The sequence below is a fragment of the Haliotis cracherodii genome, unplaced genomic scaffold (genome assembly GCF_022045235.1).
Source record: "Haliotis cracherodii isolate W230 unplaced genomic scaffold, xgHalCrac1.p SCAF_2, whole genome shotgun sequence".
In the NCBI taxonomy this organism is placed as follows: domain Eukaryota; kingdom Metazoa; phylum Mollusca; class Gastropoda; order Lepetellida; family Haliotidae; genus Haliotis; species Haliotis cracherodii.
In genome coordinates, this window is record NW_027266275.1 from 36063396 (window position 1) to 36077318 (window position 13923).

The window sequence follows — 13923 nt, forward strand, 5'->3', positions numbered from 1 at the left end:
GTGATAATAAAAATTCTTTCCCCGTCCATTTTGTCATGATTATTTTTTTGACTGGGTTCCTGTCTACCTGAACAAATAAAAAGATAGGCGAAATGCGCTTGGTGTGCAGTGAGTACCGGCAGAGGAACCCAGTTAATGTAGTGCAGGCTCAATAACATGGTGTGTCTCAAACCGAATCCTCTTGTATATTATATTTTCATTGGAAAAACTTTGTAAGGAGCCCCAGATCTACTTATCGCCCTTGGTTGATCATGTGACTTGTGCAATAACTGGAGAGAGATAAGGAAACAGAATTGATGTTTTCAACCAAATCCTTGTCACGACTTTGTTGAAGAAAATATGAGTGTTTCGAAGGGGCTTCTGTCAAGTTTGCTGTCTGTCAGTCTTTTTGAAACGACCTGGGTGAGTGACAATAACGCGCGATCCATTTATTACATGCAGAAGTGAAACAAAACATGCTAACCTACTAACGGTGTGTTAGGTAACGTCGTGTTTCTAACTAGGTCTATTAGACTAATGTATTAACTGTAGAGTGAACTGAAGGGGACAGGACGATGGAACAAGTTTTATGTAATCAGTGTCCATATTCAAACATGAAATATTTTCAGTCAAATTTTGCAAATGTCGCAATAATTTCAAAAATATTTTCTTCAGTTTAAAATTTAGACTTTAATTAATATGAATCAGGAAATATATATTTATTTTCATTAACGTAACAATCATTAGGAACCTATGACCTCATTAAATGTAATCAAAGAGAATTAGATAGAAATTAAGAAGACATGCATGGACTCCAGGGCGGTGCTAGGGGAAATTAAAATGTAAGCAAGTGTGTATGTTGCGACAGCGACCATATACCGATATCGGTATATGGTCTCTGGTTGCGACAATAAATGTTTTTCTTTAAGGCAAACATCACTTCCTGTTTGAAATTGTTGAAATATGGAGCTCTAAGCTTTTTCTTCGCGAAATCAAAATTTACTTATTCTAGACTATGTTTATGACTGGTTTGACTTGTGCTTGGCTTATTCTCGCTGCATGTGCTGCGCAAAGTGACTCCTGTATCGGAGGATTGAAGAATGAGATGCTGTGTATCATTATAAAGGATATACAATAAAGAGCAGCAGCCAAACTGACATGTTTTTGTTGTTGATTAAAGCATATGCGACTTGAAAGGGAGAAACATCTTTTATGCACAGTAAAAAAATACATAGTATCCCTCCAGAGAATTCAGGTAAACAAACAGATGATAACAAACTTGGTCAATAAGAAGGTGATATTTGAGATACATTATCACAAGACATGATGTTTTATCATTGAAATTGTATTTCTGTCCTGCTGGGCATTGTTTTATATGCAGAAATATAGATTATTTTTTGTATTTTCTCGTAAGCAAAGTCAGAAATAGAATCAGCTGTACACACATTTTCAATCAGTCTACCAGTGATTTGGTTAAAAATACCCAAGAATATAATTTCAAAGAAATTTGATGCAATGATCAGATGAATTGTATCTGAAACAAGTATTTAATTTTATCAGAAATAATATAATTCAGTATTGTGTCTCTTTAGTTGCAGCTGTTACTATATATATTTAAAAATACTAATAAACAGAAACATAGTACTTTGTAACAACTGATTGCTATTAATAGATATATATTTTTATGTACAGACCAATTGTGCTACACCAAATAAATGAAAACAAAATACAAATATTGTAATTACAAGCGACAAAAGTTATTTGTATAATATCCAGCAGTTACCTTGTTCAAGGAATGTATCCGTCAATATCCACATGAAGGAACAATATCCCATACATCTGCAGCTGTACAAAGAAACTTGTTCAATGTCACATGTCTTTGTAACAATCAAATATTTTCAAATATATATAGCGTTTCGGGAGATTTTAACTTGTGTTCTTCTCTCAACTGATGTCGGAAGTCCACGGTTCACTCCATGACCATAAATGGCTGTATTCCATCAGCTTTAAATTAGTATAATCCTACATACACTGAAAGGCAAAAGAATTGTCACTTCTGAAAATACTGATAAAACTTAACAGACACTGGCAGTTACATTTTCTGTGGTCAATAAACTCATTTAACGTTCTACTGCTTCTTTTTGTTACCTTAAAGTCCATTTAACAATTGAGTTTAAAATGGATTGCTTTGCCCAAACGCAGCCTACAAAAGTGCAATGGGACTCAGTTGCGGAAAAGTCTTGTCAAAAACATGAAGCACGTGCATATCGTGAAGGACACCCAAAACTGTTAAGCTGGCTTTCGTTATTTTGATTCATCAGCCATGCCAAGATTATCAGGAAATGAGAGACAACAAGCGATCGGAAGACTGCAAGCAGGCCAGTGTGCACAGGTCATTACAAATGCATTCAATGTCAACGCCACAACACCACCGATGACCGACCGCGTAGTGGTCGCCCTAGAGTCACTTCTCCCAGACAAGATCGGTTCATGATACGCCAACATCTGCAGAACCGATTCTGAATGGCCACTGAAACAGCTTGGCAAACTATTGGCAACCACCAGCGTGCCATCAGTGATTGTACAGTCCGAAGTCGCCTAACTGCCAACAACATCTCGTGCCACCGTCCTGCTCGTGTACCCATCCTGAGAGATCGTCACCAACAGGCCCGACTGCAATGGGCCAGGCAGCATCAAAACTGCCGTCAACAGCAATGGAGAAGAATCATCTTCACTGATGAAAATCGCTACTGTGTTTCAACGGTGGATGGCAGAGTCAGGGTCTGGCGAAGGAGGGGCGAACGTTATGCTGATGCTCGTGTTATGGAACGAGACCCGTGGGGTGGCCCAAGCATCATGGTTTGGGGTGGAATCGGACTGAACTAGAGAGTGGGACCTGTGGTCTTTCAGAATATTGGTCCAGGCAGGGGTAATGGCATCACAGCTCTCCGCTACATTGACCAAGTCCTCAGACCCCATATCATGCCTCTTTTTGCCCGTCATCAAAACCACACCTTTCAGCAAGACAACGCCCGTCCCCACACTGCCAGAATCACCAGGGACTTCCTCCAGCAGCACAACATCCAAATCATGCCTTGGCCTGCCCTCAGTCCGGATTTGAATCCCATTGAACACTTGTGGGATGAGATCCAACGCCGACTCAATGACGTACGCCCAAGGCCGACAACTGCAGCAGAACTGCGTGTATCGTTCCTGAGGATATGGACCCATATCCCAATGGCCTTCATCAACAGGCTAGTCCACTCCATGTACAGGAGATGTGTGGCTGTAGTCAATGCCCATGGTGGCCACACCAGGTACTGATTTTGAACCCCCCAGCTGTGATGTCTTCTGGTGCCTCCCCAAATTCACAATTCGCAAAAACATTCCCCAGACTGTTAATTTCATGTGGGTCAAACACTGACTTTCTCCGATGTCTTTACTTACATATATAAGCATTTGAAAATAAAGATCTTTTTATGATACATCCACATGACGTTTCTTTTGCCTTTCAGTGTATATAAACACTTACTTTTGACGTATTCACTGTGCAAAATAACATTGATTAATCAATCAACGGTTATTATTATCGGTTAACTTTTTGATTGATGTTATTTGCAACTCAACTCAACATTGCTCTCTTGCTGCGCTGCCACGTGCATATTACATTACATGTAATACATTCACCATTTCAGACTTGGATTCATAACCCAATCTTAGATTAAATAATTACCCCATACATGAGAAATGCCAAAGGCAAACCTCTGATTACTTTACATGTACAATGTATATCCTTGACACCCTCAGAGGCAGGGGTGAATGTTATTGAGTTATTTTGCATAGTCTTTGTCAGATAATCTTAGTGGTTCTGCAACTAATGATACTTGTAATAAAGTCATAAACAAGCATCAGGCGAATGATGACAAATACAATGTACACAGGTGTAGGGTTTATAGTATACCATGAAAACATGGATGACAAGAAGGAAACAGTAATTGTTGTATTATATGCAATTTGCTTGAAAAATAAGGGTCATTGCTGTTCTGAGTAAATGAACTGAAATATATTTTTTGGAAAAATAATAAGTACACAAATTTGCTGTGTACTAAACTCATAATTGACACATCCATTAGTACATGCACATGAATTTGCAAGATGAAAGGTGTCTTTCCTTGAGTTGTCCATTTTCCAAAGGTCACAAACTCCAGCTTATTTTACTGATTTGTCACAGCAAAAAATGTCTCAATTGAATTAAGTTTTTCTGGATATACCTTTATAACATCTTGTTTTGTTCACAACAAAAGATTTCCCTATTGTGCAATTCCTTCTGTGTGAGGCTTAAAACTTATCATTCAATCCACTTACACCATGTAGCAAGATGATTCCGTGAGACATCAAATTATGATCAAGGAAGCAGTGACTTTGGAATGACAAAGCATCCTGTTGTTATGGATGGTATGTTTTTCTTTGATTAATGAACATTGACAGTCATAATATGTTTATACACGGTCATATATTGTTACTTGCCTCCTGAAGAAGTATGTTTAGCTATGGGTACATTCATTGGGGTTTGCTTGTATCTTGAATCTAATAGGCCGGCCTGAAAGAGGCCTTAAATATCCATCTGCCGATTAAGGTTTACTAAAAATGCCTTGAATTTGGCAACTATATTGTTATCTCTGCTGTCAAATAATACTTTTAAATTTATCGTTTTTTATACTAATGATTTGTCCGTAACATGATCCATATGTAATATTGAAATACTGGTCTGCTGACTTGAATATTTTGGAAATACCAAATGAAACCGTTCTGATAGTGAAATAAAGCAAGAATGTTCTCATGAATCTGTTTGAAAGCGCACTTGCATCCTTTTATTCTTAAAAGTAGGATAATTGCCTTGAAAAGGCCTTAAGTTTGGTGGCTCAATTCTAGAATGAACCATGTATTATTATGAGTCAAATGTGTGCCTACCCTTAGATGTAGTCACGTGTGGGAATAGGTCCCCAGCTTCCAATTTCGAGTGGAACAGTGGGGTAGCCTCGTGGTTAAGTTGTTCCCTCATCAAGCCGAAGGGCTGGGTTTGAACCCCTCATGGGTACAATGTGTGATGGACATTTCTGGTGCTCTCATCCATGATATTGCTGGAATGTTGCTAAAAGCGATGTAAGCACTACTCACTCAAACTTCTTGTCATAAGAGACGGCAAAGTTAGATCAGATGGTTAGCTTCTGTGGTTTGGCTTATTGGGTGTCGTATCCCAGTGGTGAAGGAAAGTGCTCATGTGTTCGGATACATTGTACTAGTTTAACTGGGGTATTCACTGGCTTTCATGTAGCTGGAATATAGTTGATACAGCATTAAAAATTGTCCCACTGACATAACTAATTTAGTACATTTGATAACTTGTTTCAAAATCTAAGTTAGGTTATTTACTCTCCAAAAGGAAATATGTATTTGTTTCCCATGTCATCCCATCTAAAACACAGTAGATTGGTTACTTTTTTAAAACTTTTTTCTTGAACAAATTTATACTAGTGGCATTACATATGGACAAGGCAAGGATGAGATTAAAGCTATGGTGCAACTCTAAAAAAATGGGCGAATATGTTTAGGCTCCAGAAACACATTATTATTGCCTTAGTGCCATCAAATATGAAGGTAAGAAAGTTGGGACTGCTTTGAAACATGACATGTTTGTCTCCTAAGATTAAGAGTTATTTAGGGAATTTAACCATGATGTCTAAAAACATTTCTTTTTTCTTCCAGTGTTATGCACAATGTGGAAGTACATTTTGTACAGGTTTGTGCAACTTTTCTCATATTTTTATTATGTAGCATGATGTAAACAATTGATCATGAAACTAGAACATTGCCTGTCTGATCATATGACGTGCCTTAACTTCAGCCCTTTACCTAAGTTATGTACATAACACTTGTACTGAGAGTGATTTGAAGATTTGAACTGAGATTTTGATATTGTCAGAAGATGTCAGAATAGTTAGTCCTATTGTTTGAAGTAATTTTTGTAAACCTTTATGATAAAGTAGTGAAACTTACAAGCCTGTTGTGTAGTCAATGAGTCTGTTGTAGCATGTGTTTATGTATTCTTCTTGTTGACAGAGTACAGTGCTTACTGCTGCGCCTTTGATACCACGTCCTGTTGCTATCACTCAGTCTACAGTTTTTGGTGTGAGTATTTATTTGGTGTGTCATATGCATCCTCGTATCCAGGTGTGTAATACCTTGGATCAATTCAGCACCATTACATCGTTGACAAAGTGCCACCACCATGTCAATCTCTTCTATCAATGACCAAGTATACAAGTTCTCTCACAAATATGCAATCAAATCAATCAAAATGACTTTACTGCTTCTGAGTTTGGCATAGATCTAAGTTTTCAATTCTGGCTGATGGAGCCAGCACTTAGTATATTTAAAGTAGTTCGTGAATACGAAGACTCTTATGAATGAACTATGAGTCTGGTTCTAAGACACAAGAGTGGGGAGAGTCTTTATGTTTCCAGGTGTTCCAAGATGCATTTGAGCTGATATGGAATTACAGAGACCATACAGGCCTCAGCAATAGATTATTGGCAGCAGTCTTTTCTGGGGGCTTCCATAGTCCAGTAAACAATCTTACGCAATGCTTGAATGCTTAGAGTGAGAGTTAAGTACCTTCACTTCCCCTCAAGCTGACATTACACTAATATTTTGAGTATTAGGCTAAGCGCAGTCAAAAGCTACATCATATTGCTTCAGGCAGAGACCAAAGTACAGATTCTCGTACTGTTTTGGGTTGAGTCCTGTCCGGGATTCGAACCCACACTCCAGAGTGAGACAGCGATCTAACACTTATGTGGAAGCAGTGGTGGCTGAGTGGGTTAGAATGCTGACTTTGTGTGCTGGCAAAAGGTGCCTTACTCTGGGAAAAGACTCAACCCCAAAAAGTACCATAATCTTAAGTGTTTTCCAAAATATAACATTTGTTACATTTGACCACTTTCTAAATGGCATTGGGTGTTTATCATTGGACATGATGGTTTACCATTACAGTTATATTTCCTGTTCTGCTACACATTGTTTTTTGCAGAGATTAAGAATACAGTATGTATTTATCTCATAAACAAAGCCGGAAATAACAATCAGCTGTACACACATTTTCTCCCGGATCTACCAGTGACTCGGATAAGAAATACCCAGTAATATAACTTGGAGGTATTTTGATGCAATGATCGGAAGAAATTGTATCTGAAACTATTATTTTTCCAGCAATTGTCTATTCCAATATCGGATAACTTTATAGTTGCAGCTTTATAATTATTTATAAATTATTAATAATAATCATAAGTGTAACACTTTGATTACATCGGGCATGTTTACCTCTGGAACAGTTTGGTGGGTCACCATTAGAGCCTTCCTGTATTTTAGCTAATTTGATCGCAAAAAGAATATTGCCATGTTTAAGTCAAACTACAACACATATGACTTTTAACGAGTCAAAATATGTCATTTATGATTATGTATCCATTCTCTGTCAACTGACTTTTGTTTTAGAGCACCAGTAGCTATAATCTGATCGTGGTCGTTGTCAATAACTGAGTTGGTGCGATCTGCTGATTAGTTAACACACAACTTCGCTGAAATTAATGCAACAGTAATGAATAAAGTTTTGAATAAAATAAATAAAATAGATAAACAAACACTAGTCCAGGTATACAATGAACACTCTTAAGCAGATAGTGATATAACAGGATTACCATGCATACTTTGTAAAATGCCTGCTACTTCACTTTTTTTCAAAAGTTGAATGAGAATCTGGTAATTAATTTATTATGGCTTTGTAAAAAAAAAAAAAAAATTGATAGAAATGGGGAAGAAATCAGAATTTTACAACAAATATATTGTGGTAAAGCTGGACATTATTTTTGTATGTAAACCAAAACAAGTTTGTTCACTAATATCCTTATTAGTAATGATGAAAATTTATGAATAAATAATGAAAAATGTCATGCCATTACAAAGAAATATAACAAATCTTAATAAAACTAACATGTAAAGGGTTGGATAGCTGATTACCCGTAGTCAATTCCAGAAAGCCTCACATGTAAATCTTCGAATCTCGCGTGAAAGTGCCTCTTGGTCTCTTAGGGAAAATGATCGGTCTGAAACTAGCCCCAAGGCTAGTCCCTCTCATAAATGGCCTCTGAGAATTAAGAGTCTGTAAATAATCGGGGACAGGGGTGGCCCAGTCGTCTAAGGTGCCGCAATTCACTGTGCAGAGTTGCATCCCTTGGGCATGCCAGAAACCTTTGTGGGTTCGAATCACGGTTCGCCTCGATTATGTTGCTAGGTTTGTTAGCACCACACCCGTGTTCGTGGGTTTCACCGAAGTAGTAAACGTCTAAGACCTGCATCTCTTGGGGCTTTCCTCCCACATTAAGCTGACACGCCGTGATATGACTGGAATACTGTTAAAAGCGGCGTTAAACACAACTCACTCACTGTAAATAATCAAGTCTGGACCAGACAATCCAGTGCTTGACATCATGAGCATTGATGACATGCATCAACCAAGTCAGCGAGCCTGACCACCCGATCCCGTTGGTCGCCTTTTCCAACAAGCATAGTCTCCTTTTACGGCAAGCATGGGTTGGGTATCTAGCAATGTGTCCAGTTCAGGCTCTATGTCGTACCTGGAGTCAACTAGGTCTATTAAACAAAGACACTTGTTTCTTCCCTTAGCACCTGACAGCAAGACTGAGGGATACCATGGCGTTAGGTTGCTAGCAACTATCTTGCAGGTCTACAGGCATGCAGGTTTAGATCCCTTTGGCTCACAAGCCATGAGTGTTGGCACTACATTTCATTTATTTTCTGTTGTGTCATACCCAAATTCCTTTGAGATTGTTGAGTTCTTGTTGATATATCCAGCAACCTGAGACTACAACCTTTACATGTAACAATGCTTTAGTGTTAAGCATTCAGATCATCATAAAAACCTATTGCTGAGTACTTGCGAGATGCTCACTGTTTGTGTTCCAACACATTTAGGGATAATTATGTTAGTTCTTCTTGTTATAGGATACAACTTGAGTGTATATAGATTACACATTGTGAATTAGAATGGACTCTTCAAAGACTTTGTTCATAAAGGTCTCGTCTAGAACAATATCTGCAACTACAACACTCAGCAATGCTTTTGTGCTTCGTATTGAGATCGTCAATAAAACCTCCAACTGAGTGTTTGGTAGAAATTTATTTCTTGTTGCAATGAATATCTGGAGTTCTTGTGTTATACACTACAACTTGTGACTACAACTGTAACATTCACATTAGGCCATGAAGCACTGACATCGTCATGAAGTCTTCCTGTGTACTGTAATACCAGATATTTCTGTCGTGTCGCATTAGTCACAATAAATATTCTGTGGGATTGTTGAGCTTGTGCTGTCAGCTACAACTTGAAGATCCGGTCCTCCAAGCATCACATATCCTAAGTCGCACAAGTATTCGACAATGGAGCCTAGCTTAGCATGTAAGAGTAAGGATGTGAAAGGTGATGCAAAATTAATGAAATTGGGGCGTGCGATCTGCGACATAATCCAGTCCAGGTTACAGACAGACTAGCATCGCAACCACAGACCCGACTGCCAACTGTGGGATAAGCTTTGGTGTACCAGGATAAGATATAAATTAGTATATTTATGATATTAGTATACATATCCTGATACAACAACTCTTAGGCCCCACATGTCTGAAGTTTTGTGTAGGTTTCAATTGAAAAGGGCAAGGGGAGGTAACCCTAGTCAGAGACATGGAGAGCGCCCCTGGAGGAGAGGCTCGTTTAGGTTCTGTGTTTAAAAGGATCGAATATAGGATCTTTCCACAAGGTTGTATTAGGATAAATATACTAATATGAACATTTTTCTAATTAATTGAAATTTGTCAACAAAACAGCTGATTTACACGTAACGTCACTTACGTTTGCTTTATCTTCTAGAGGTGAGCTTCTGTACCTATGGTTCTCTGCTGGTAATAATTTGTATGAACAAACCTGACAACACTTCTCCTTCACCAATGTCCAGGGTTCTGGTTCATCTGGGTGATCATCTTCCTTGTGTTCACCTGCTGCTCTGTCTGCTGTTACCGCCGCCGCCGATATCAACCCGCCTACGTTATGGTCCCTGACCACCACCAGCCAGCCTATGGGACTGTGTCTGTGTCTGTTGCACCTCCCCCCTACCCAGCAGTACAGCACCAGGCTGCCACCGCCCCGCCTCCATACCAGCCAGAACAAGTAAGACCACATTTTGTAGCATACCATATTCAACGTAATAAGGGCCCTGGGCTCTCTCAAAATTAGAAATAGGGGGCTTTTATTAGAATATAATTTTGGTGAGAAATGAAACAGAGTTGAAAAATCGTAAATTTCGGGGTTAATACTGACAGCCTGAAATGATACAAAAGAAAAGTCTGTGCGTATAACACACAAGAGATATATTTGCCAGAATTTAATTGCCCATAATTAAGGGTACATATAACACATGAAATTGGTATTATTCACGAATAAATAAATCTTGTGTACATTTATCAATCGAAAGCGTGCTAATTGTGATTGTTCACTAGCTTATATATTAGCAAATATCGCCAAGGGAACTTATTACGTCGAATACGGTACTTTAGAAGTACCATTCATTTTCACTTCCTAAAGGATTTTGCATTTGTAGCTGTGTGTAGCTTAGGGTTTCCTTAGTGCTTAGTGTGTGTGTTAGTGTGTGTGAGTGCATGCTTGTGTTATTGTGTGTGTGTTTTCAAACTCTTTGTATACACAATAATGTATTTTTTGTGCTTTATGTAATTGGGGTCCATATGTGAGTGTCCAAGTGTGTGTCTATCTGTAAGGCTGTGCGGTATTATTGGTAAATTGAGGTTCATTCTTTCCACAAAACGTATCACAATACAATTGTTTTCATGCTCGATATATAGGGTGATTTCAAATAGCGATGTTTATCATGTGTTTAATGTTGTATACTTGCCAAAATGCCTTCGATACCCTGAAGCAAGCATCCGGGGCCCCAAGATGGCTGTGTATTAATTGATTGAGTAAACATTATGTTGTACCAGCATCTTGTTTTGTTCCATTTATGAACTTCAATTCATACCTTAATGTATCAGATTGCTTCTGAAATAAAAATTTAGAATTATACAATATATCGTGATACGTATTGCAATAAGGCCTTGAGCATTGCAAAATATTGTGATACACTTTAGACCTCCAATACCCATCCCTATGTATCTGTGTGTCCCTGACATACACTTTTCTGCTATGATGCTAGTACTGTGGGGGCATTTGGTGTGGTGTGTGTCTAGGGGGGAGGGTTATCACCAGGCCTTTCTGTGGGCATGACTAGCATCTTCAACCTGTCACGCCTGCCTCCCACTGTCAGCTGACACAACGGGATATTCTGTTTAACTGAGATACTGTTAAAAAACCCATGCTTGTTGTAAGGCCACAAAAGGGATATTCAGGCTCACTATCCCAGTTGTGTAGATCAATGCTCATGAGGTCAACCACTGGACTGTCTGCTCCAAACATGATTAGTTAGATTGCTGTAATATTACAGCTTGAATATTGCTGAATGTGTTGTTAATGAACGAACAAACTGTTCAAAACAGCATACAACCAAACTCACGCCTTGCAACATAAATGACAATATATTTTGTTGTTTCAGAAACCACCTGCGTATGCCCCATAAGATTTCTCATCTGCTCTGATTCATCAAGAGGCCTCATAACTACAATGTACCAAAGCACATGTCGGGATATAATGATCTACCATGGATTTGCATGTGACGATATGACACACGATATGCCTACCCATGTATTTAGTCATCTTTTACTCTATAGATTTTCAAAAAGGAATATTTACTACATGTTGCAATAACCCAACCTGGCTAGTGTTAGATGCTAAATTTGATAGCATGTCCAAACAGGCCTATATTAACCAGTCATATATGTTCAATGTTGCGTATTCCAACAACCTTTGTTAGCCGGGCTACCTGGAGCAAGTGTGTGAGGTAAGCTTATTGTGACACCTACCATGTATTTTTGGTTTGGAAATCTTCCAGACCTACAGATAAAACTTTGATGTGCAAGATGTCCATAAGCCAACTTTTCAATTGCGCGAGACCCGTTGATGGGACAAGGTATTAAGACCCTATTATTTTGATATGTAAAATTGAGAATGCCCAACTTGAGGTAAGGGATGTTTTCTTAAAGTTCGGAAAGTTAGACCCTATTTGGGTCTGTATGAAATCATGGCAACATGGAAGTAATAGAAACACAAAAATATAGTTGTCTGTTGCGATCTTGTCAAATTAAATTGAAACTTGTTACAAAATGTTCCTACATTTGAGTGGGTCAAGAAAGGATAGGTCCAGTTTAGGCTAGGTCCAATTCTTTGTTCCTTTGCAATTGTTTTACCTCTTTATTTTGTCGGTCATGATAAAACTGATTTTGAAATGCATTCCCCATTCCGCACTATGGTCTTGTGTTGTCAGTAAATTACTCGTTTGACAGTAATGTGATGCTTGCTAATTCTTGGTGAAATCTAGATGTGATTATCATGTTACGTGTTTGTATCAAACCCTGGACATGTCGTGTTAACATCTGATGAGTCAGTGAGGGTTCCTTGTATTCTTTCATTGGTTTCATGTACTCCACTTTGTTGTATATATTGTAAACATGTTTTTTCTGAGGAATGTCATACATTTGTACACTATAAGTATTTCTTGTACAAGAAGTGCTACTTAATGTTTTTGCAATTATGCAGCATTTGAAAAAACACTTGGACAAAGAAATGTGAAAATACCTGTTTCATGTAACATACAGAATCTCACAATGGTCTGCAAAGCATTGTGATGCAATTTCACTTTAGTGATATCTACAGTGTAGAGATCGCTTGACCTCAACCAAGCAATATCTCCTGTGGGAGCCAGTTTTGGATGATAAATGGCCTTAACAGATATAAAATTGTCATGTTTTCTTAAGGACTACTTACACGTCTGACAATAGGTTGATTTGGTTACCTGTAATACAAGTATGTATTTCTTTTGCCTTATCCTCTGCAACAGGGAATTTGAATCAGTTTTGCAAATTTCTTTCCTGGAAGTTTTGTCAGATACTAATCAAATATTGTCTAGTTATGCCTTTTACATATCAAATTTTATTAGTCTTAGTGTAATCTACATTCATACATTTACAGAAATACTACCATTGGTCATGTATAATCATTAGCTGCAGAGGGGAATTCAATTAAAATTTATGATTTGTGTTCAGTGATACACTTTAACATTTTTATATTAACATTTAGATATCAAAGGTTAAGCAGAAAGTGTGTATTGGTATACACCACTTTTAACAATATTTCAGCAGTATCACAGCAACCTACACTGAATGAGGTCTTCACAGTGTACTAATGTGGCCTCAACTACCAGGTAATTTCACATCAAGTCATGTCTGTATTTTCCTGGATTATGCATAATTGGACAACTTTTAATGTAATACATGTACTTGTTTTCTTCTCACATAACCAGAACAGCCATGTGTAAATATATTATTTTGGTTTGTATTTGAGAACTAAGATATGATTTTAATGAGATTGATTCCTGTATAGAACATCAGATAGATCTAAATATAATATTGTAATTGTCTCCCAATGGAAATACCAGGCAGAAATTCAATAAGTATCAAACCTGCATTGGTTATGAGATTGGTGAGCTGTCTTGTCTGTGCTATTTTTGTATGTTAATTTTATGAATAAAGTCAAATGAATACAGATGGTTTTATGTTTGAAAAACAGTTTTAAAGGATCTAATTAGTCAGAATATGGTTTTAACTGTGGTTGTCCTGGTCATTGACTACACAGTACACATGTGCTTGATG

At 37.9% G+C, this 13923-nt stretch overlaps 1 protein-coding gene across 1 annotated transcript; it reads left to right on the plus strand.

The window, feature by feature from the left end:
* Positions 1 to 252: 252 nt before the first annotated feature.
* LOC139469059 (WW domain binding protein 1-like) lies at positions 253 to 13810 on the plus strand. Its single transcript, XM_071251188.1, has 5 exons — positions 253 to 402; positions 5746 to 5779; positions 6100 to 6168; positions 10065 to 10276; positions 11712 to 13810. The coding sequence occupies exons 1-5, from the start codon at positions 340 to 342 to the stop codon at positions 11733 to 11735; spliced, it is 402 nt and encodes a 133-aa protein (XP_071107289.1). The 5' UTR covers positions 253 to 339; the 3' UTR covers positions 11736 to 13810.
* Positions 13811 to 13923: the final 113 nt, after the last annotated feature.

What these genes read in the sequence shown, in the direction of transcription:
- LOC139469059 (XM_071251188.1), top strand. Translation starts at nt 340, where the DNA reads ATGAGTGTTTCGAAGGGGCTTCTGTCAAGTTTGCTGTCTGTCAGTCTT. An exon ending in GTCTTTTTGAAACGACCTGG is followed by an intron (nt 403 to 5,745) that starts GTGAGTGACAAT and finishes TTTTTCTTCCAG; the next exon opens with TGTTATGCACAATGTGGAAG. An exon ending in CTCCATACCAGCCAGAACAA is followed by an intron (nt 10,277 to 11,711) that starts GTAAGACCACAT and finishes TTGTTGTTTCAG; the next exon opens with AAACCACCTGCGTATGCCCC.